Source organism: Pelophylax lessonae, assembly GCF_965119305.1.
Source record: "Pelophylax lessonae genome assembly, chromosome: 13".
Lineage (NCBI taxonomy): Eukaryota > Metazoa > Chordata > Amphibia > Anura > Ranidae > Pelophylax > Pelophylax lessonae.
In genome coordinates this window covers 7,022,607-7,047,538 of record NC_138780.1, presented here as the reverse complement: position 1 = coordinate 7,047,538, position 24,932 = coordinate 7,022,607, and the positions used below count along the sequence as shown (strand labels likewise).

The window sequence follows — 24,932 nt, the reverse complement described above, 5'->3', positions numbered from 1 at the left end:
GCAAAGAACAAGTACTGCAGTGGACAACTTTGGATTGAAGAGACTGCGAACATCTTGTGGCAGAGGGCAAATACTGCAGGGGGGCAGGTTCAGATTGAAGAGAGACTAAGGACATCTTGTGGAGGTGGATATATACTGCAGGGAGGGGGGGGGGGGGGCAGGTTCCAATTGAAGGAAGACAAAGGACATCTTGTGGCAGAGGAGACATAGTGCAGGGGGCAGGTTCAGATTGAAGGAAGACTGAGGACATCTTGTGGTAGAGAACAAGTACTGCAGTGGACAACTTTGGATTGACAAGACTGAGGACATCGTGTGGCAGAGGGCAAATACTGTAGGGGGGCAGGTTCAGATTGAAGAAACACTGAGGCCATCTTGTGGTAGAGAAATACTACTGCAGGGGGGGGGGAGGTTACAATTGAAGGAAGACAAAGGACAGCTTGTGGCAGAGGACACATACTGCAGAGGGGCAGGTTCAGATTGAAGGAAGACTGAGGACATCTTGTGGTAGAGAAATACTACTGCAGGGGGACAGGTTAAGTGATATTGGGCATCGTTCAGACCACAAGAACGAGGACATCATGTGGCAGAGAACAAGTACTGCAGTGGACAATTTTGGATTGAAGAGACTGGGGACATCTTGTGGCAGAGGGCAAGTATTGCAGGGGAATATTTATGGATTGAGGAGAAACTGAAGACCTCTTGTGGCAGAGAAAACATACTGCAAGGGACAGGTTTGGAATGAAAAGACCGAGGACATCTTGTGGCAGGAGGGCAACTAATACAGGGGAGCAGGTTCAGATTGGAAAGACTGAGGACATCTTGAGGTTGAGAACTAGTACTGCACGGGAAAAAGCTTGGAACTGAATAGAGACTGAGGACATCTTGTGGCACAGCCAATGTACTGCAGGAGGCAGAATCAGATTAAAGAGCTCAAGGACATCTTGTGGCAGATAACAAGTACTGCAGGGGACAGATTTGGATTGAAGAGACTGAGGACACCTTGTGGCAGACATCAGGCACTGCAGGGGCAGCTTTGTATTAAAGGGAGTCATTTTTGTTCCCCCCCAACACCGACCCAACATTTTTCAATACAAGGTGCCTTTGGTACATGGAACCAATCTATAGAAGCAGGGCCACCATGGAGAACAAACACACATAAAACTCTAAGCGTTTCAGGGTATATGAACAAATTTATGTTAACTTTACAAATATTTAATAGTATATATGGTCAATAGACCGGTTTTCTTGTTTTTTTTTTTTAGACCCCCTTTCATTGTGTGCCCCACGCCCAGCCAAAAAGGGGAACTAAAAGAGGGGAAATCGGGAGAGGACAATGTGGTCAAAATTATGTGAAAAAATGAAAAAACAAAAAAGAAAAACCCCAAGGATCTCAATATTCAAGTCCTGATAGGAGAGCGGTGAGATGTCACGAGGAGGGGGATAATTGTCCAGTCACAAGGCCGAGCAATACGGAGTCTAAAAGAATTCATAATTCATATTCAAGGAGGTCACATGATCCCGGGGACAACCTACTGCGTGGCTCTGCTGGGTCTCTGGTCGACTCCCCCGGCGTGCACACAATCCCCACTGAACTGGGATTTTGCGACTTGGACAAGCGGGAACTGCTGGGAGTCCAGAAACCTAAATCTCCACTTTGAACAGGGACTTGGTCGCTGCTCATACAGCAAAACTAAAAAAGGAGTTCACATTTTTCTGGAGCCAAGCAGCACTTTATTCTATGAGGTCCCCCTTTCATTCGGCGGGTGGTGGAATCTGGAAGGTTGGCGAAAAAAATGATGGTTTGTGGCAACGTCTAGGGTCTTCCAGGGACCCCTCCCATAAGCCTTTCTGGACTGACCTCGTATACTGTACACGCCGCGGGAATGGGTTTCCGAGAGGGCCTTTAGTAGGTCCATTGGTCGTGTGAATGGCTGTCGCTGCTGTAGCTGTTGCTGTCGGAGGACCCGGAGCTGGGAGAAGGGCGGGTCGAGTCCTCGCCATTTAAACTCTTTCGGCAGACGGGGCATGTGTCATGCTAAAGGGGGGAGGAAGGAAAGAAAAAGGTTAAAATGACGCTCTGCAAAAAAACAAAAAATGTTTGACTTTTTCTTCCTTGCAACCAAGGCAACAGTACTCAGACCTCACTAACAGATCCTGGTCTCCAATAAGCAGAGAGCAATATAGATTTGCCTGCTGCTCCTCTGATAGGCAGACAGAGCCAAAAACTATACTCACTACCTAGCACCTACCTAGGAGGGTGCTACACTCACCCCCCCCCCCCCCCAACCGAGCCATGTCCTCACTAGCACCTACCTAGGAGGGTGCTATACTCACCCCCACCAAACCATGTCCTCACTAGCACCTACCTAGGAGGGTGCTACACTCACCCCCCCACCAAACCGAGCCATGTCCTCACTAGCACCTACCTAGGAGGGTGCTACACTCACCCCCCACCAAACCGAGCCATGTCCTCACTAGCACCTACCTAGGAGGGTGCTATACTCACCCCCCCCGCCAAACAGAGCCATGTCCTGACTAGCACCTACCTAGGATGGTGCTACACTCACCCCCCCGCCAAACCGAGCCATGTCCTCACTAGCACCTACCTAGGAGGGTGCTACACTCACCCCCCCGCCAAACCGAGCCATGTCCTCACTAGCACCTACCTAGGAGGGTGCTACACTCACCCCCCCCCCCCCCCCCGCCAAACCGAGCCATGTCCTCACTAGCACCTACCTAGGAGGGTGCTACATATGGATGAAAGTTTATATAAACAATGATTACCATTTATGATTAATTACCATGCACTTTATTGAAATAGGTGCAGCAACAAGTAGCTTGTTTTTTTAGTGATTCACATTGTGGGAACACAAATTATGCTGCCTGCAGCCAACCACTAGAATTTTGACCTACATAAAAAGTACCAGTACTGGTAGCGTGGGATAATACAGTCCTTTGTCATATACACAGTTTATACCGCACATCCAGCGGCCTCACATGTTAGTGAGGGACATGGTTTGTTTGGTCCAAAAGTGTATCAGTATAAAAAGAGTATCAAAAGCTGGAGCTCAGCTTTAAGCGTCTTGCCTAGATCCGTGTTAATATGAAAACAATGAAAAAAAAAAAAAGGAGGGGAAGAAAAGAAAGAAAAAGAGAAGGTGGTGGGCAGGATGTGGGCATAGTAACATGGCTCCGCCTTCATTCATTCAATGGTGCCATTTCAACACTTTCCTGGTCAGAAAGCCGATAAATGGGACAAACGGAGGGACTTACCATTTCCAGCCAAGGCACGATACAGTCTCCGTGGAAGAAGTGATTGCAGGGCAGCTGCCGCACCTGTTCCGATACCGTGTAATCGTCTTTACACACCGGACACTCTAGACCCATGTCTGCAACATAAAGAGAGATTGATCGAGGGGGATGGCAAAGCCTCTAAATGTTCGCTTTCCTTCTTAATGTCATTTTTGTCACAAACAGTTACGATTTCAGAATATGGGGTCTGTCTCCTGTAAAGTGAGACCTTCATGCTGAGCTGATCAGTCCTGGACACTGGTGGTATAAGGCTGTTGGGGGGACGACATTCTCCCAGGCCGTTGGAGGGACGACATTCTCCCAGGCCGTTGGAGGGACGACATTCTCCCAGGCCGTTGGGGGGACGACATGGGGGGACGACATTCTCCCAGGCCGTTGGGGGGACGACATTCTCCCAGGCCGTTGGGGGGACGACATTCTCCCAGGCCGTTGGGGGGACGACATTCTCCCAGGCCGTTGGAGGACTTGGCATCCAACATGGAACATTCCCTGTTGTGCTAAGGATGAAGAAGGAAGGAGGCATGTTGGATACTCACCCACTTGCTCTTGTGTGACTGTGACGGTTGGGAGGGAGGAGATTTTCTCTTTGTCGGCAGGAGGGGGTCCAGTGTTTTCTAACTGGCCCAGGAGCTGTGAGAGAGAGAGAAGATTCGGTTAAGGGTAACTAATTAGATGTAAATATGATCCGGTTATGTCTATGATAGGGGGAACAACCTACAGGTGATCACCCAAGGTGTGGTGCGTCACCAAGCACCCCTTTATTACCTGCCTGGCAAACTGTCAGTTCATAAAATATATCTACCATATAGTCATAACTTTATCATACCATCTGTACTCCTCTCCTGGACATACTGCCCTCCGTGATACCTCCTGGACATACAGCTCCCTGTAATACCTCCTGCTCTCCTCTCCTGGACATATTGCCCCCCCCCCCGTGATACCTCCTAGACTCCTCTCCTGGAAATATGACTCCCTGTAATACCTCCTATTCTCCTCTCCGGGACATATTGCCCCCCAGTGATACCTCCTACACCCTCTCCTGGAAATACAATTTCCTGCAATACCTCCTGCGCTCCTCTCCTGGACATATTCCCCCCCTCCCCCTGCGATACCTCCTGCATTCTATTCCTGCCCATACTGCCCCCTGTGATACCTCCTGCACTCCTCTTCTGGAAACACGGCTCACTGTAATAACTCCTGCTCTCCTCTCCTGGACATATTGCCCCCCCTGTGATACCTTCTGCACTCCTCTCCTGGACATATTGCCCCCCTGTGATACCTCCTGCACTCCTCTCCTGGACATATTGCCCCCCTGTGATACCTCCTTCATTCCTCTCCTGGACATATTGCCCCCCTGTGATACCTCCTGCACTCCTCTCCTGGACATATTGCCCCCCTGTGATACCTCCTGCACTCCTCTCCTGGACATATTGCCCCCCTGTGATACCTCCTTCATTCCTCTCCTGGACATATTGCCCCCCTGTGATACCTCCTGCACTCCTCTCCTGGACATATTGCCCCCCTGTGATACCTCCTGCACTCCTTTCCTGCCCATACTGTCCCCTGTGATAACTCCTTCACATTATGCCCCATGATACCTCCCGCACATACTGCCCCCCTGGGATACCTCCTGCACTCCTCTCCTGCACATACTGCCAACCCTGTGATACCACCTTCACATACTGCCCCCCCATGATACTTCCCGCACTCCTCTCCTGGTTATACTGCCCCCTGATACCTCCTGCACTCCTCTCCTGTACATACTGCCCCTCTGTGATACCGCCTTCACATACTGCCCCCCCTGCGATACCTCCTGCACTCCTCTCCTGGACATTCTGCCCCCTGTGATACCTCCTGCATTTTCTCTTCCAGACATACTGCTTCCGATATACCTCCCATGCTCCTCTCCTGGACGAATCCAGTGAATAGATAAAGGAACTGCACTACAGTGATGCCTGATTTATACCGATCAAATGATCATGTCATGGACCCAAACATTTTCTAGATTAGTCATTTGATTTACTTCCTTCTAACAGAGGGCGAGTTCAGCTGAAGAGCTGCAAATATTCAGAATATATACGCAATCTAATGCTTATGCTCTAAAGATTAAACCCCTCCCCCCTTCCCCATATAACACCAAATAAATGCTAAGCTAAAAAGAGTGACTTACAGTTCTACTGACCCTGTATCACTTCCCCGCCTCCTCTATGGGCTACACAGGTCACGCCCACCTTGACATCTCCTCCTCCAGTAACCCCGCCTTCTAAGCACACACTCCCACTGCAAGCCTCACTTCAATTTTCAGAGTGTCTGGGAACTAAGGTGAGCAATCGTTTTATGATTTTAAAAGGAATCTAATGGATCCAGACGATGGTTTATTATAGAAATATGTTAGTTTTTTTCCATGTTTTTATTTTTATTTTACCTGTGTGACGATGGAGTCCAGTCCACTCTGTCCCCAGGCGTAGTCCCCGGGGTTTGAATGTAGCATTCCGCTCCTTGGGACAAAACCAAACGTTATTTATGCGAGACACAGAGAGGATCGAGGCCGACCAATCAAATTTTACTGCGGCAGACGGGCAAAATGACAGGAGACGATGCTCCCGTACAGCGCCGCCGGCTTTCCTCCAACACACCGGTCCTTTTACAGATTGCCGTGAAGGAGGAATAGTTTGTGCTGCTGGAAAATCCCCTCAGTGCCTCATTCATTGGCTCTACCAATGCCCTCCGTGATACCTCCTACACTCCTTGGGTCTAGCCAATCGCTGCTCAAGAAAAAATAAATGAGCAACACAGACAGTTCCTTTTACGCTAAACCCCATTCAGACAGCTAAACACACAGGTGATATATACATCTACTATGGATAGAAAAAGTCTGCACACCCCTGGTATAATATCAGGTTTCTACAATGGATAGAAAAAGTCTGCACACCCCTGGTATGATATATGGCTTCAACAATGGATAGAAAAAGTCTACACACCCCTGGTATGATATATGGCTTCAACAATGGATAGAAAAAGTCTACACACCCCTGGTATGATATATGGCTTCAACAATGGATAGAAAAAGTCTACACACCCCTGGTATGATATATGGCTTCAACAATGGATAGAAAAAGTCTACACACCCCTGGTATATCATCAGGATTCTACAATGGATAGAAAAAGTCTGCACACCCCTGGTATAATAATATCAGGCTTCTACAATGGATGGAAAAGTCTGCACACCCCTGGTATAATATCCGGTTTCTACAATGGATAGAAAAAGTCTGCACACCCCTGGTATAATATCCGGTTTCTACAATGGATAGAAAAAGTCTACACACCCCTGGTATAATATCAGGATTCTACAATGGATAGAAAAAGTCTACACACCCCTGGTATAATATCAGGATTCTACAATGGATAGAAAAAGTCTACACACCCCTGGTATAATATCAGGATTCTACAATGGATGGAAAAGTCTACACACCCCTGGTATAATATCAGGATTCTACAATGGATAGAAAAGTCTACACACCCCTGGTATAATATCAGGATTCTACAATGGATAGAAAAAGTCTACACACCCCTGGTATAATATCAGGATTCTACAATGGATGGAAAAGTCTACACACCCCTGGTATAATATCAGGATTCTACAATGGATGGAAAAGTCTACACACCCCTGGTATAATATCAGGATTCTACAATGGATAGAAAAGTCTACACACCCCTGGTATAATATCAGGATTCTACAATGGATAGAAAAGTCTACACACCCCTGGTATAATATCAGGATTCTACAATGGATAGAAAAAGTCTGCACACCCCTGGTATAATATCAGGATTCTACAATGGATAGAAAAAGTCTACACACCCCTGGTATAATATCAGGCTTCAACAATGGATAGAAAAAGTCTGCACACCCCTGGTATAATATCAGGATTCTACAATGGATAGAAAAAGTCTACACACCCCTGGTATAATATCAGGATTCTACAATGGATAGAAAAAGTCTACACACCCCTGGTATAATATCAGGATTCTACAATGGATAGAAAAAGTCTACACACCCCTGGTATAATATCAGGATTCTACAATGGATAGAAAAAGTCTACACACCCCTGGTATAATATCAGGATTCTACAATGGATAGAAAAAGTCTACACACCCCTGGTATAATATCAGGATTCTACAATGGATGGAAAAGTCTACACACCCCTGGTATAATATCAGGATTCTACAATGGATAGAAAAGTCTACACACCCCTGGTATAATATCAGGATTCTACAATGGATAGAAAAAGTCTACACACCCCTGGTATAATATCAGGATTCTACAATGGATGGAAAAGTCTACACACCCCTGGTATAATATCAGGATTCTACAATGGATAGAAAAGTCTACACACCCCTGGTATAATATCAGGATTCTACAATGGATAGAAAAGTCTACACACCCCTGGTATAATATCAGGATTCTACAATGGATAGAAAAAGTCTGCACACCCCTGGTATAATATCAGGATTCTACAATGGATAGAAAAAGTCTGCACACCCCTGGTATAATATCAGGATTCTACAATGGATAGAAAAAGTCTACACACCCCTGGTATAATATCAGGATTCTACAATGGATAGAAAAAGTCTGCACACCCCTGGTATAATATCAGGTTTCGGTGATATTAAAAAAAAAAAAAAGACAAAAATAAATAATTTCAGAACTTTTTCCAGCTTTAACCACTTCTGGACCGGGCCCATTTCTGACATTTGTTGTTTACAAGTTAAAAATCAGTACTTTTAGCTAGAAAATGACTTAGAACCCCTATATATATATATAGCAAAGACTCTGGAGAATAAAACGGCGGTCGTTACAATATTTTTTGTCACGCGGTATTTGCACAGCGGTCTTTCTAGGCGGCCCAAGCAGAACTGGGAGCGGGTACCTATCAAATCTAGGTACCCCCCCCCCCAAAAATGACATGCCAGGGGGTCAGGACCACTTAAAGCGGAAGTTCCACTTTTGAGTGGAACTCGGCTTTAAGCCTGAGCCCTGTGCCAAGTCTGAACAGGCAGCAAAGAGGGGTTAATATTAAATTACTTTGATTGGTAATGGGATCCGCGTCTGTGTGAGCAGCACCTGTGTCCGCTCTGTGCGGAGTCTTATCAGCCAGCTGCACTCCGGAGACTCACTGAACCGGCAACACCAGAATAAAACCCGCCGATGCATTGCAGTCCCAGCGTTTGACCGTCCATTACTCCGCTTTTTAGGTTACTTTAACCCCTTAGTGCCGACGGAACACACAATATACGGCCTCAGCTTTAAGGGGTTTTACCGGGGTGAGGCCTGCCGCTAGAGGCGTCACCCCGCTACCATTGTTTAGAGCCGACGGTCGGCTTTCTTGTAATAAATATATATGTTGGCGTTAGTCGCCAGCAGTACCTGCGCAAATGGCAAAAAATTAAATAAATTGTGTGTTGTGTAAATTCTTTACAAAATTAATTCAATTAATCATAAAGTGCAACATATATTCTTGTAATGACAACTGATGCAGCTAAGCAGCCGCTCGGCTGTCATTACAATGAGAGGGAGGGGACACCCCTCCCCCTCCTGTGGCCTTCCGTGACTCGCCCGGGTCTACCGTCCCACCGGGAGACCTGAGCCACCAGCCGGCTGGTTGGAGTCCCGAACAAAGCTGAATTCAGCGCTCATCGGGTCTCAGATGTAAAAACCCGGAAGCGACATCATGACATCACTTCCAGGTACTGGAGCCTTAACCACTTAAGCCCCGGAAGATTTTACCCCCATTCCGACCAGGGGGTATTTTGCGATTCGGCACTGCGTGACTTTAACGGACAATTGCGCGGTCGTGCGACGCTGTACCTAAACGAATTTGGCGTCCTTTTTTTCCCACAAACAGAGCTTTCTTTTGGTGGTATTTGATCACCTGTGCGATTTTTTGATCACGCGCTATAAACAAAAAAAGAGCGTCAATTTTGCAAAAATAACAATATTTTTCACATTTTTTTATATGAAATTCCCCCCAAAAAAAATGTAAAAATCAAAATTTTTTACAATTTTCGGCCAATTTGTTTTATGCTACATATGTTTGGTAAAAAAAAAAAAAAATCGCAAAAAGCGTATTTTGATTGGTTTGCACAAAAGTTATCGCGTTTACTAACAAAGGGAAAGATTTTTGTCATTTTTTGTTGTTTTTTTTTTTTAACGCGTAATGGCGGCGATCTGCGATTTTTTTTGCGGTACTGCGACATTGCGGCGGACAGATCGGACCCTTGACTGACATTTTTGACACTTTTGGGGTTACCAGTGACATTTCTACAGTAATCAGTGCTATATATATGCACTGTTACTGTAAAAATACACTGGTAGTGAAGGGGTTAACTTTATTTGGGAGGGAGGGGCTGTGTGTGTCCCTAGGGGCGTGCTTTCTACTGTGATTGGCTGTGGCTTCAGCTGTAAGGACACTGATCAACGGATCTACATAGTAGATCCATGTGATCAGTGTCTTTGCAGCGAGGAGAATGACAGGCAGCTTGTTTACACAAGCTGCCTGACATTCTCCCTCTCCCCCGCCGATCGCCGAGTGACCGGCGGACATCGGGTCCGCTGGTCACACACGCGGGGGGGTCCGTGACCACGCGGGAGCGCGCCTCCGGGGGCGCGCGCTCGCTCCCTAGACCCTCACAAGCAAGCAACGTAGCCCTACGTTAGTTTGCCTGTGAGGGGCTGACCGCCGACGTAGATAGTCGTGCGGCGGTCGGCAAGTGGTTAAAGCAAATTCCACCCAAAAGTGGAACTTCCGCTCTTTTGCTTCCTCCCCCTCTCCGGTGCCACATTTGGCACATTACAAGGAGGGGGGGGGGGGAGGGAACGGGTACCTGTTTTTGACAGGTACCCTTCCCCGCTTCTGGGATACGGCGCCGTGGCACCGTCCCTCAGAAGATTGGACCACTCCTCCTTCCCCCGGCGCTGAGCCAATAGGAATGCGCAGCGCGATTGGCAATGCGCGACCGGTAATGGCGGCGATGGCAGCACCCGACAGCCGATGGAAACATTGGCTGCGGTGCCGACATCGCTGGACTCCAGGACAGGTAAGTGTCCTAATATTAACCACTTGCCGACCAGTCACGTTGACTGTACTGCGGCAAAGTGGTTCGTTATTGTCTGGCGATGTAGACCTACGTCACCAGACATTCCCCTCTCTCGGCGGCCCGGAGGCTCGCTCCCGCTGTATTCAGTTACAGCGGGAGTCGGGCCAGGGGAGGAGCGGCGGTGATCACCGCCGCTCTTCCCCGATCGTCGGGGAATCAGGTCTGGAGATCCGCCCACTTGTGTAAACCGAGCGGGCGGATCTCCTAAGTGACAGACAGGGTCAGATTGCAGAGTTCAGCATAGCTGATCCTGCGATCTCTGTCTATGTCACTCAGTCCCCTCCCCCCACACACGTTAGTAAGTACCAGGCATACATTAACCCCTCCCTCTCCAATAAAAGTTAACCCCTTCCCTGCCAGTGTCATTTTACAGTAGCAGTGCATATGTATAGCACTGATTACTGTAGTAATGTCACTGGTACCCCCAAAAATGTCAGTCAAGGGTCCGATCTGTCCGCCGCAATGTCGCAGTACCGCAAAAAAAACAAAAAACAAAAAAACAAAAATGACAAATCTTTCCCTTAGTTAGTAAACGCAATAACTTTTGCGCAAACCAATCAAAATACACTTATTGTGATTTTTTTTTACCAAACATATGTAGCAGAAAAATTGGCCAAAAATGATAAAAAAAATTTAGATTTTTACATTTTTTTGGGGGGGAATTTTATATAAAAAAAAATGTGAGAAATATTATTTTTTCAAAATTTTCGCTCTTTTTTTGTTTATAGCGCAAAAAGTAAAAAAATCGCACAGGTGATCAAATACCACCAAAAGAAAGCTCTGTTTGTGGGGAAAAAAGGACTTAAATTTCGTTTGGGTACAGCGTCGCATGACCGCACAATTGTCAGTTCAAGTCGCACAGCGCCGAATCGCAAAAAGTGGCCTGGACGTAAGACAGCAAAATCCTCCGGTGGTAAAGTGGTTAAAAGTCAGCGGCTACAGTATGTGTACAGCGTGTGTAGCTGCTGACTTAATTTTTGGAGGGGGTGGAGGGGAAGGCGGGACTCAGAGACACAGAGGGAAGATGTCAGCTTCCTCAGCGGTGTCTGGGCGACCATATGGGGGCTTTGTTCTAAGGAAAGTATTTCATATTGCAATGCATACTAGCACATTATGCCATTGTCCTTGCAGGGTTTTTTTTTATTTTTAACACATGGGGTACAACGGCTTTAACCACTTCTGGACCGGAAGGATTTTCCCCCTTAATGACAGGAGATGCGACTGATGTAGGCGAGACACTTACCAGGAAAAGGGATGCGGTGACCCCGGTAATGGTGGGTTGGCCAGGACTCCGGCGAAGATCTGCTGAATGATGCTGAGGAAATAAATTAGAATCATCGATGAGTAATATTAAAGTGGAACTAAACCCTCCTATCCCTTGCAGCAAAGGAAGCCGCCATCTTGGCCTCTGTTTAATCTTCAACTGCTGCCAAAGTGATCAATTACGACATCAGCTATTTGAAGGTTTGATAGTTTGGTTGAGAGCACAATCAATATGACAGTTCCATTCCTGGCGAGTGCCGGGAATGTAACTGTTAAATCAATGGGTTTAGTCCCGCTTGAACGACTAAGAAATAAAATTAGGACACCCAACACTGCTAAGGCCCCAACGCAGCCGGTGCTGACTAGGTGCAGTGCATCCCTCCCGACGTTTTAGTACAACCGAAAGTGACCACCACTGCCGGCATCCTGTCCAAGTCTATGGCAGAGCAAAGCGTGGCCCCTGAAAGCATGGGGCCCAAAATGCAAATACAGTAATCAGTCCTGTCCATCCTTTGGCCTGAGAGAGACTTGGGCTGGACGCTGCACCTGTCACTCCCATGTCAGGGGGGACACATAGCGCCTAGAAGGGGCCCATTTTAGGTCCATCATCTAACATGTCCTCATTTAGAGAAGAGATCACGTCCACAGCGAAATCTTGGAACCAAATCCATATACAGCGCCTTGAAAAAGTATTCACACCCCTTACAATTTTTTCCCTTTTTGTCTTGTGCCACCCAAAAAACGTAAAATGTATTTTATTGGGATTTTATGTGATAGACCGACACAAAGTGGCCATAATTGTGAAGTGGAAGGAAAATGATAAATGATACAAATAAATCTGTGAAAAGTGTGGCTGCATTTGTATTCATTTGCTGGAGAAAAGCATCCCCACAACATGATCCTGCCACCAACATGTTTCACGGTGGGGGTGGTGTGTTCAGGGCAAGGCGCTCCCCCACATGGCTTCTCCCAAACTGCAACCATAGAGCACCAGCCGCCACTGCAATTATGGCCACTTTGTGTCGGTCTATCACATAAAATCCCAATAAAATACATTTACATTTTTGGTTGTAACATGACAAAATATGGGAAATTTCGAGGGGTGTGAATACTTTTTCAAGGCGCCGCACATTACCAAAGTTTTTGGGCAAGTTACTTTTAACCCAGCACAAAAACCTGACCCGCTTACCCTTCGATGGCGGGGGAACGGTCAGGCCGGGAGCTGACCCGGGATCGGTACCTAGTCATGGGCTGCCTCGGGGGCCGGCGCGTCACCCTGATGTCCGGTTGCGATTGGTGGCGCCGCTCGCCATCTCGGCCCTCTTGGTCCAGCGAGCTGCTGCTCAGGAAATGTCGGAAGTCGGGAAAGAACATCGTGTGGTCTAAATGGTCCCAAAGCTGAAGACAAAACCAAAAAAAGAGAAGTGTTAAAATAGAACTGAAAGCAAAACTTTTTTTTTTACATTTTGGATGGAGTAGGGGGGAGGGGTATAACCCCTACCATTTCTTTTTTTTTTTTTGCCATCTGTGTCCCATTGGGGAGATTTCCCTTCACTTCCTTTCCCATAGCCAAACAGGAAGTAAGAGGAAATCCTTACAAAGTGAGTGCTACAGAGCCATAGGTACCTGTAAACTGCTATAACACCGCATATAGTGAAAGACACGGCGCCGGATCCGTCTGCCCATACCGGAGATCTGCCGCCGAGTCTTTCACGTTACATAGGAGTCCATTTATAAGACATTCCTTGGATGAACATGATGAAAAAGGCAGCTGTGCATCCTTCTGGGATGCATGTATTCGGGGGGGGGGGTTGTAACGTGATGGAAAAGGCAGCTGTGCATCCTGTGTGGGGGGGGGGGGGGGTGCAACATGTGATGCAATAGGCAGCTCTGCATCCTTCTGGGATGCATGTATTGGGGGGGGGGGGGGGGGGATTATAACATGTGATGTAAAAGGCAACTGCCCATGCTTCTGGGATGCAAGTATCCTGGGGGGGGGGGGGGGGTTGCAACATGTGATGTAATAGGCAGCTGTGCATCCTTCTGGGATGCATGTATCCTGGGGGGGGGGGGGGGTTGCAACATGTGATGTAATAGGCAGCTGTGCATCCTGTGGGGGGGGGGGCATGTGATGCAATAGGCAGTTCTGCATCCTTATGGGATGCATGTATCCGGGGGGGGGGGGGATTTATGACATGTGATGTAAAAGGCAACTGCCCATACTTCTTGGATGCATGTATCCTGGGGGGGGGGGGGGGGGGTTGTAACGTGATGGAAAAGGCAGCTTCCCATCCTTCTGGGATGCATGTATCCTGGGGGGGGGGGGGGGGGTTGGGGCGGGGGTTTGCAGCATGTGATGTAAAAGGTGTGCAACATCTGCTGCAGCATCCTCTGGGGGCCGGCAGTAAGAACCAGGAAGTGTTCCTGGTAATGCCCCAGTCCACCCCCCTCTCTTGTTTCTGGAACCCCTCTTTGTAATACAGGAGAAGAATTCCCAGACACCCCCACTACAGGCTCCTAATTCTCCCTCACATACAGGCACAGTGCTGGTTAGGAAGACGCTTCCCCCATCCCCCACTTTGTACTTTGATGATGAAGTAGATTAAAATGGCACTGAGTGTCCCTGGATACCATCTGTTCCCCTCCGCCCTGCACAGGTAATACGAGACTATCAGACTCAGCGCAGGTTATCAGCATTGTTCTGCCATAAACTGTTACAGGTCGGTGATAAAGTACGAGAACCCAGCGCTGCCCCCGCCTTAACCTATTCACCCCCAGGAGACAGGTTTGCATTTTATGCACAGGTAAAAAAAAAAATAAAAATAATAATTTTAGGCCTAAAAATTAGTAAACCTGCTTTCCAATTCTGACATATACATATATACACATATATATATATATATATATATATATATATATATATATATATATATATATATATATATATATATATATATATATATGTAAAATAAATATATATACTCATTAAAGGGAAAACAAAAAAAAATATATTATATATATATATATATATATATATATATATAATATATATATATATTATATATATATATATATATATATATATATATATATTATATATATATAATATATATATATATATATATATATATATATATATATATATATATATAAATATTTTTTTTTTTTGTTTTCCCTTTAATGAGTATATATATTTATTTTACACACACACACATATATATATTCTTTATTACTATAAGTCTGAATCTATATCTATCTCTCTATATATTTATATATATATATTTTTTTTTTTTCTTTTTTAAGCAGAGGCCTTAGAGAACAAAAAACTGTGCAATTTTTATGTTACGTGGTATTTGCACAGTGGTTTAAAAAAAATACTTGACCTCCAGAAGATTTACCCCCCTTATGGACCAGGCCATTTTTGCGATACAGCACTGCCTTACTTTAACTGACAATTGCGCAGTCGTGCGATGCTATACCCAAAAAATAATGGATGTCCTTTTTTTCCCCCCACAAAATAAAACTTTCTTTTGATGGTATTTGATCATCACTGCGGTTTTTATCTTTTGTGCGATAAACAAAAAAAGAGCGACAATTAAAAAAAAAAAAAAAAGAAAACAAATATTTACTTTCTGCTATAAAACAATAAAAAAAAAAATAAAAAAAATGTATAAAAATTTAAATTTCATCGTTTCAGGTCAATATGTATTCTGCTACAAATTTTTGGTAAAAAAAATCCCAATAAGCGTAAATTGATTGGTTTATTCAAAAGCTATAACGTCTACAAACTAGGGGATATATACTGGAAAAAAAAAAAAATGTTATACTAGTAATGGCGGCGATCAGTGCAAAAGTTATCGTGTCTACAAACAATGGGATATATACTTGAATAATTATTATTATTTAATTTTTTTCTATACTAGTAATGGCGGCGATCAGTGCCAAAGTTATAGCGTCTACAAACAATGGGATATGCACTGGAATAATTATTATTATTATTATTTTATACTAGTAATGGCGGCGATCAGTGCAAAAGTTATCATGTCTACAAACAATGGGATATATACTAAAATCATTTTTTTTTTTTTATACTAGTAATGGCGGCGATCAGCGACTTATAGTGGGACTGCGACATTGCGGCGGGCAATCTGACACTTATGACACATTGTGAGGACCAGGAACGCCAATATCGTGATCACTGCTAAAAATATATGCTGTCACTCTACTAATGACACTGACTGGGAACTTTTTTTTTTTTTTTAATTCTTTAGATTTTTATTATTTTCCATCAATAGACACAAATATCAGATACAAACTATTAATAAACAATGGGTCCTCCCTTTTTTAGCCCCCCCCCCTTACCATACCATACTCCAAGTTACATTATTTAACTAAATATTTTAAATATCAGCATAATCCAGTATTAGGCCGGGAGTTTTTATCCATAAGTTCCATGTTCTTTCAAATTTAATAAAAAAGTTGGATTAATTCAAATTTAATTTGTTTGCTTTTTACACTCTATAATCAACTTTATTGCTATCACAAGGGATGAACAACATCCCTTGTGATAGCATAGGCAGTGACAGGTCCGCTTGGACCCAAGATCTCTCCTATGCCCTTAAAAGCATCGGATTAAATGAAGATCAGTTTGATCCGATGCTTTTCCAAGCCAGTAAAGGCGCGGTTTACATCTGGCAAAACCGGAAGGGACTAAATACTTATAGAGATGATCGGGTATGTTCCGGTCCTCCATCATCTCTATGGCCGGCTGCAGTCCCAGACTACCCTGTAGGATGGGAGAGCCCAGGAAGGCAGTGGAAGATGGCCGGGGGCAGACCCCCCCCTTTTTTTATATATATATATATTTTTTTTTTTTTTAAAGTTTATTTAATTTTTTTATTTTTACACTTTCCTTTTTTTACATTTTTTTTTAATCACTTTTATTCCTATTACAAGGAAGATATCCATCCATTGTAATAGGAATAGGACATGACAGGTTTATTTATTTGCTTTGTTTTTTTTTTTTTATTTTTTTAGCACTTTCCTTTTTTACATTTTCTTAATCACTTTTATTCCTATTACATAGAAGGTAATCATCCATTGTAATAAGAATAGGACATGACCGGTTTATTTTATTTATTTTTTTTGTTTTGCTTTGTTTTTTTATTTTTACACTTTCCTTTTTTACATTTTTTTTCAATGACTTTTATGCCTATTACAAGGAAGGTAAACATCTATTGTAATAGGAACAGGACATGACAGGTTGATTTTATTTTTTTACACTCCTTTTTTCACAATTTTTTTTTTTTTTTTAATCACTTTTATTCCTTTTACAAGGAAGGTATCCATCCATTGTAATAAGAATAGGACATGACAGGTTTATTTATTTTTTTTGTTTTGCTTTGTTTTTTTTATTTTAAAAAACTTTCCTTTTTTACATTTTTTTTAACACTTTTATTCCCAATACAAGGAAGGTAAACATCCATTGACAGGTTTATTTTATTATTATTATTTTTTTAATCACTTGTATTCCTATTACAAGGAAGGTATCCATTGTAATAGGACATGACCGTTTATTTTATTTATTTTTTGTTTTGCTTTTTTATTTTTTTTACACTTTCCTTTTTTTTAATCACTTTTATTCCTATTACAAGGAAGGTAAACATCCATTGTAATGGGACATGGCCGGTTTATTTTATTATTTTATTTTTGTTTTGCTTTGTTTTTTTATTTATTTTACACTTTCCTTTTTTTTAATCACCTTTATTCCTATTACACAGAAGGTAAACACCCATTATAATAGGAATAGGACATGACAGGTTTATTTTATTTATTTACTATTTTTTTTTTTTGTTTTGCTTTGTTTTTTTTTAGCACTTTCATTTTTTTTAATGACTTTTATTCCTATTACAAGGAAGGTAAACATCCATTGAAATAGGACAGGACAGGTTTATTTTGCTTTGTTTTTTTACACTTTCGTTTTCTACATTTTTTTAAATCACTTTTATTCCTATTACAAGTAAGGTAAACACCCATTGTAATAGGAATAAGACATGACAGGTTTATTTTATTATTTTTTTTTTTATTAGTTTATTTTATTTTTGTTTTTTTACACTTTCCTTTAAATCACTTTTATTCCTATTACATGCAAGGTAAACATCCAATGTAATAGGAATAGGACATGACAGGTTTATTTTATTTCTTTTTTTTTTAATTAATTTTATTTTTATTTTTACTTTTCTTTTTTACATTTTTTTTATCACTTTTATTCCTATTACATGGAAGGTAAACATTGTAATAGGAATAAGACAGGACAGGTTTATTTTATTATATTTTTTTTATTAGTTTATTTTATTTTTGATTTGTTTTGTTTTTTGTGTCATTAAAAGATTTTTATTGAGAAATTGTATGAACAAGAAAAAGTTATGTGCCAATCATTCTTAACCACTTCCTGCCCAAGGCCGTCATATGACATCCTGGACTTTGACTGGAGATATCTGGATGATTCTCTGCACTGTAAAAACAATCATAGCAGCTGTGCAACCGTTTAATCGTTTTTTACAGGCGGCGGTGGCGGAGGGGGGGGAACGGGACGTTGTGGTGTCGCACAATTCAGGGACTTATTTTCCGCATTTCTCACATGTAGCGGGAAGTCCCCTAAACTAATAAACAGCTCTACACGAAACACGTGGGTTCCTGTCACCCCTGCATGAACAGAGCCTAAGAGAAGATTTGCTCATGCTACCGATTTTGTCTCCAAATTTGGGTGGTAGACCGCGCTGGACTTGCGCCCCCTCTAGCGGCGGAGGGTATAGAGGAAAATTGCTTTCAATGGGTTGTATCCCAATTGTAGGTGATAAAACTCTGTTGGGGCCCACGGCTGCTTCCTTTCTGATAGCGACTTGGAGGTCATTACCGTAGGGAACACTTGCGTGATGACGTCAATTTTAGGCACCGCCCTACGTGTTTCGTCATACTTGACGTCACTTTACTTCCTATAAGAAGCCTTGGTCATGAAAAACTCCATGAATACATATTTTTATCATGTATCTATGTCTCTTTGTATCTTGATCATGTATCCAACTGCTAGCCCTGAAGAGGGGAATCCACCCCCCGAAACGCGTTGCCTCCACTTGCATACTTTTTATCTCCAATAAACCTCACTGCACTCAGCTATGTACGCCCGCACCCTAGACGCAGCTGTGTCTTACTTTTTTGTACGCTTCTAAACGCAGTGCACTTTTTCGCTTGGGTGTATGGCCCCATTGATCCTTTCAGTGCTGCGTTGAAACGCGTACGCAACCATACGCTGCACGCCGGGGTGAGTGAGCCCCAAGATATCAATGTGCCGTGCTGCACTACAGTATAGGTTTGATGCAAGACTGACATTTTCTTTAACAAATGCTGCAATTGTAATCTGTAAGAGGAGCGCCCCCCCCCCCATCGCACCTCAGGGGGGAGCGCCCCCCCCCCCCATCGCACCTCAGGGGGGAGCGCCCCCCCCCATCGCACCTCAGGGGGGAGCGCCCCCCCCCCCATCGCACCTCAGGGGGGAGCGCCCCCCCCCCCATCGCACCTCAGGGGGGAGCGCCCCCCCCCATCGCACCTCAGGGGGGAGCGCCCCCCCCCCTCGCACCTCAGGGGGGAGCGCCCCCCCCCCATCGCACCTCAGGGGGGAGCGCCCCCCCCCCCATCGCACCTCAGGGGGGAGCGCCCCCCCCATCGCACCTCAGGGGGGAGCGCCCCCCCCATCGCACCCCCAGAGGAGCGCCCCCATCGCACCTCGGAGGAAACCCCATCGCACCTCGGAGGAAACCCCCATCGCACCTCGGAGGAAACCCCCATCGCACCTCGGAGGAAACCCCCATCGCACCTCGGAGGAAACCCCCATCGCACCTCGGAGGAAACCCCCATCGCACCTCGGAGGAAACCCCCATCGCACCTCGGAGGAAACCCCCATCGCACCCCGGGAGGAGCGCCCCATCGCACCTCGGAGGAAACCCCCATCGCACCTCGGAGGAAACCCCCATCGCACCCCGGGAGGAGCGCCCCATCGCACCCCGGGAGGAGCGCCCCTATCGCACCTCGGAAAAGCGCTCTTACCTCAGCGAAATGCGTGGAGCCATTGTCGTCTAATGTGCTTCCCCCGGAATCCAGGAAACTGGCAGGGAAAAAAAACATAAAGTTACACAGAGAGGACTCCGCCCCGAGCAAAGATCAGAAAACAACGTCATGGATCTCCACCGCAACCACCGATGAACCCGGCTGACACACACAGCCCCTCCCCTCCAGAAACACACAGCCCCCCCCCCACCAGATACTGACCCCTGACCCCGATCCACAGATAACAGAGCGGACAATGGGAATCCCCGGGTGAAGGTGAAAGTGAAAGCCGGCTAATCTCTGCATGGTCAGAATATGAAAACATCCCGAGGGGATTCCACCTATCAGAAATCCCCGGAAGACACTTCCGGCAACCGGCCAAAAATAAAACTAAAATATCTCCTCCAACCCACCTGGAACTTTCCCTATGAGTCAGCGGAACACATTCCCGGGCAAGGAAAACACAAAGCTGTGCAAAGTCTTACAGTTCTGAGCAGAAAAGCCTCTTCCCTGCCAGCAAGGAGGACATTGATGCAATGTGGAAGCAGAGGTCTCTCTGCAGAGGTCCAACCCACTCTTACCAAGTCAGACCTATAGCTAGAGAATCATTAAATCTTATACTCCATGCTGATTGGGGAGCTATAGGTCTGACCCTCTATGGAAGCAGTGGTCTCTCTGCCGAGGTGCAACCCCCTCCTTCCTGATTGAGTCACAGCTAGAACATTCAAATCAGCTGGGAGCGGGAGATTTGCCGATTGTGGACCTATAGGTCTGACTCTGTATGGAAGCAGTGGTCTCTCTGCAGAAGTCAGACACACCTCCAAGCTTAGTTACAGCTAGAACTCTCCAATCAGCATGAAGCAAGAGATCTGCTGAATTGGGGAGCTATATATCTGACTCTGTATAGAAGCAGAGGTCTCTCTGCAGAGGTCCAACACACTCTTACCAAGTCAGACCTATAGCTAGACAATGACCAAGTCTTATGCCTGATGCTTATTGGGGAGCTATAGGTCTGACTGTATGGAAGCAGTGGTCTCTCTACCGAGGTCCAACACACCCCATGCTGAGTCCCAGATAGAACTCTCCAATCAGCATGGAGCATGAGGTTTGCTGATAGTGGGGCTATAGTAGCTGACTCTGTAGCAGTGGTCTCTCTGCAGAGGTCCAACCCACTCTTACCAAGTCAGACCTATAGCTAGACAATGACCAAATCTTATGCTCAATGCTGATTGGAGAGTTCTAGTTGTGACTCAGCATGGGGGATGTGTTGGACCTCTGCAGAGAGAGCACAGCTTCCATAACGAGTCAGACCTATATCTTCGCTATCAGCAAATCTCTTGCTCCATTCTGATTGGAGAGTTCAAGCTGTGGTGTGTTGGACCTCTGCAGAGAGCCCACTGCTCTCATACAGAGTCAGCCCTGTAAGCTCCCCAATCAGAATGGAGATTTGCTAACTGTTACATGGGGCGGGGGGGGGGGGGCTGATGTTGGACCTTAGCAAGGGGGGTGTTGGACCTCTGCAGAGAGACCACTGCTCTCATACAGTCAGCCTTATAGCTCCCCAATCAGGAGATCTCCCGCTCCATGCTAAATGGGGAGTTTTAGCTGTGATTTACCCGGGGGTGGGGGGTGTCCGATTTCTGCAGAGAGACCACTGCTTAGATACAGAGTCAGCCCTGTAGCTCCCTAATCAGCAAATCTCCCGCTCCATTCTGATTGGGGAATTCTAACTATAACATGGGGTGGGGGGGGGGCTGGTGTTGGACCTCTGCAGAGTGCAGAGAGACCACAGCTTCCATACAGAGTCAGACCTATATATTCGCTATCAGCAAATCTCTTGTTCCATTCTGATTGGGGAGTTCTAGCTGTGACTCAGCTGTGGGTGTGTCAGACCTCTGCAGAGAGACCACTGCTTCCATACAGAGTCAGACCTATATAGTCGCTATCAGCAAATCTCTTGTTCCATTCTGATTGGGGAGTTCTAGCTGTGACTCAGCTGTGGGTGTGTCAGACCTCTGCAGAGAGACCACTGCTTCCATACAGAGTCAGCCCTAAAGCTCCCCAATGAGCAGATCTCCCGCTCCATTCGGATTGGAGCGTTCTAGCTGTGACCCGTCGGGTTCTTATTGATAAAATGATTCAATATTTCATTGCGGAGGAAAATCAATCGGGTTCATGCGGGACTGATCGGTAAAATAAGGTTGCAGTACACGCGGAGGAATAACTGGAGGAGGGTAGAGCCCAGAAGAAGGGGGGGGGAGCTTTGATCCCCTGAAAGGAGTTGGGTCTCTGGGTTGGAGCCCTCATTGGAATTCCGGAAGGCTCACACCGGGGGAGGGGGGGGGGGTACAGCCTACTCCATCAAAAAAAAAAAATGCTTTCTGGCTATAGACAGGGGGCGCCACACCCGGCAAAGGGGAGACCAGTGCAGGTTGGGGGGACACTAATAAGAAGGGGGTGTCAGAAAATAGACCCCCCACCCCCCCCGGATTTCCATGTCAACAGTAACCCAATTTAACCAGATTTCCGGCGCTCTGACCTATAAACAACGTATCCCCATATACAGAAAGAACATCGGATCTCAACATACATTCCCCAGAGAGGTAAGTCACCATGTGACCCGCCACCTACCTGGAGTCTTCTGTCACCTCCTCAATAAAACCAGAGTCACATCGGGGGCAGATGTATTCCTGAAACAAGAGAGGACATTGTAAGAAAACGGGACCGGTCTGCGATCTCCGACAGGTTCTGTTGTGTAGGACAACCGCCTGCACCCTCTAGATCAGGGGTCTTCAAACTATGGCCCACCAGTTGTTCAAGAACTACAATTCCCATCATGCCTAGTCTGTGAATGTCAGAGTTTTGCAATGCCTCATGGGATGTGTAGTTCCGCAACAACTGTAGGGCCGTAGTTTGAGGATCCCTGCTCTAGAGGGTCACTCTATGTAGTGAAGGTGGTCACCACCCATACCGAAGGTGGAGGGCCGCAATCTGGACCCCAGGCAGAGAGTAAATCTACATACCGGAGGTGGTCCCCACTTGTACCAGAAGTGGGAGTCACACTCTGCACCCCGAGGCAGAGTGTCACTTTATGTATTGAAGGTGGTCACCATCCTTACCCAAGGAAAAGGGTAACTCTGCATACGGCAAGTGGGAGTCACCTCACCCTCTGCAACCGGAGGCGGAGGGCCAGCACCTTCACCCCAAAAGGCGGAGGGCCAGCACCTTCACCCCAAAAGGCGGAGGGCCAGCACCTTCACCCCAAAAGGCGGAGGGCCAGCACCTTCACCCCAAAAGGCGGAGGGCCAGCACCTTCACCCCAAAAGGCGGAGGGCCAGCACCTTCACCCCGAAAGGCGGAGGGCCAGCACCTTCACCCCGAAAGGCGGAGGGCCAGCACCTTCACACCGAAGGCGGAGGGCCGCCACCTTCACACCGAGGCGGAGGGCCGCCACCTTCACACCGAGGCAGAGGGCCGCCACCTTCACACCGAGGCAGAGGGCCGCCACCTTCACACCGAGGCAGAGGGCCGCCACCTTCACACCGAGGCAGAGGGCCGCCACCTTCACACCGAGGCAGAGGGCCGCCACCTTCACACCGAGGCAGAGGGCCGCCACCTTCACACCGAGGCAGAGGGCCGCCACCTTCACACCGAGGCAGAGGGCCGCCACCTTCACACCGAGGCAGAGGGCCGCCACCTTCACACCGAGGCAGAGGGCCGCCACCTTCACACCGAGGCAGAGGGCCGCCACCTTCACACCGAGGCAGAGGGCCGCCACCTTCACACCGAGGCAGAGGGCCGCCACCTTCACACCGAGGCAGAGGGCCGCCACCTTCACACCGAGGCAGAGGGCCGCCACCTTCACACCGAGGCAGAGGGCCGCCACCTTCACACCGAGGCAGAGGGCCGCCACCTTCACACCGAGGCAGAGGGCCGCCACCTTCACACCGAGGCAGAGGGCCGCCACCTTCACACCGAGGCAGAGGGCCGCCACCTTCACACCGAGGCAGAGGGCCGCCACCTTCACACCGAGGCAGAGGGCCGCCACCTTCACACCGAGGCAGAGGGCCGCCACCTTCACACCGAGGCAGAGGGCCGCCACCTTCACACCGAGGCAGAGGGCCGCCACCTTCACACCGAGGCAGAGGGCCGCCACCTTCACACCGAGGCAGAGGGCCGCCACCTTCACACCGAGGCAGAGGGCCGCCACCTTCACACCGAGGCAGAGGGCCGCCACCTTCACACCGAGGCAGAGGGCCGCCACCTTCACACCGAGGCAGAGGGCCGCCACCTTCACACCGAGGCAGAGGGCCGCCACCTTCACACCGAGGCAGAGGGCCGCCACCTTCACACCGAGGCAGAGGGCCGCCACCTTCACACCGAGGCAGAGGGCCGCCACCTTCACACCGAGGCAGAGGGCCGCCACCTTCACACCGAGGCAGAGGGCCGCCACCTTCACACCGAGGCAGAGGGCCGCCACCTTCACACCGTGGCAGAGGGCCGCCACCTTCACACCGAGGCAGAGGGCCGCCACCTTCACACCGAGGCAGAGGGCAGCCACCTTCACACCAAGGCGGAGAGCCGCCACCTTCACACCGAGGCAGAGAGTCAATCTATGTAGTGAAGGTGGTCACCATCTGTACCCCAAAGTAATGGGTAATACTATGTACCAGTATTGGGAGTAACCTTCTGCAGCCCGAGACAGTGGCAGAGGGCCGCCATCTGTACCCAAGGCAGAGGGTAACTCTGTACCAGAGGTGGTCACCACCTGTACCAGAAGTTGGGATCACCCCTTGCACCCTGAGGCAGAGGGCTGCTGTCTGCACCCCGAGGCGGAGAGTCACTATGTACTGAAGGTAGTCACCATCCGTACCCAAGGCAGAAGCAACTCTGCATATCGGAAGTGGGAGACACCCTCTGCAGCCTGAGGGACACCATCAGTACCCCGAGGCAGAGGGCCAACCATCAGTACCCCGAGGCAGAGGGCCAACCATCAGTACCCCGAGGCAGAGGGCCAACCATCAGTACCCCGAGGCAGAGGGCCAACCATCAGTACCCCGAGGCAGAGGGCCAACCATCAGTACCCCGAGGCAGAGGGC

The 24,932-nt window shown here is 47.1% G+C and overlaps 1 protein-coding gene across 2 annotated transcripts in view; it reads right to left on the bottom strand.

Moving 5' to 3' along the window:
• Positions 1–1,170: 1,170 nt before the first annotated feature.
• The window catches only part of RNF115 (ring finger protein 115), a 47,004-nt gene continuing 23,242 nt past the window's right edge, over positions 1,171–24,932 (bottom strand). Inside the window, exons 2-10 of one of the 2 annotated variants that reach the window (XM_082242722.1) lie at positions 22,465–22,523; positions 19,834–19,891; positions 12,920–13,128; positions 11,711–11,782; positions 5,738–5,810; positions 3,849–3,942; positions 3,274–3,389; positions 1,859–2,035; positions 1,171–1,773 (exon numbers count right to left, since the gene is read on the bottom strand). In XM_082242722.1, the coding sequence (XP_082098848.1) occupies positions 1,904–2,035; positions 3,274–3,389; positions 3,849–3,942; positions 5,738–5,810; positions 11,711–11,782; positions 12,920–13,128; positions 19,834–19,891; positions 22,465–22,523 (813 nt within the window). In that variant the 3' untranslated portion in view covers positions 1,171–1,773; positions 1,859–1,903. Of the gene's footprint in view, positions 2,036–3,273; positions 3,390–3,848; positions 3,943–5,737; positions 5,811–11,710; positions 11,783–12,919; positions 13,129–19,833; positions 19,892–22,464; positions 22,524–24,932 lie in introns of both variants that reach the window. The other variant, XM_082242721.1, reaches the window with a different exon arrangement.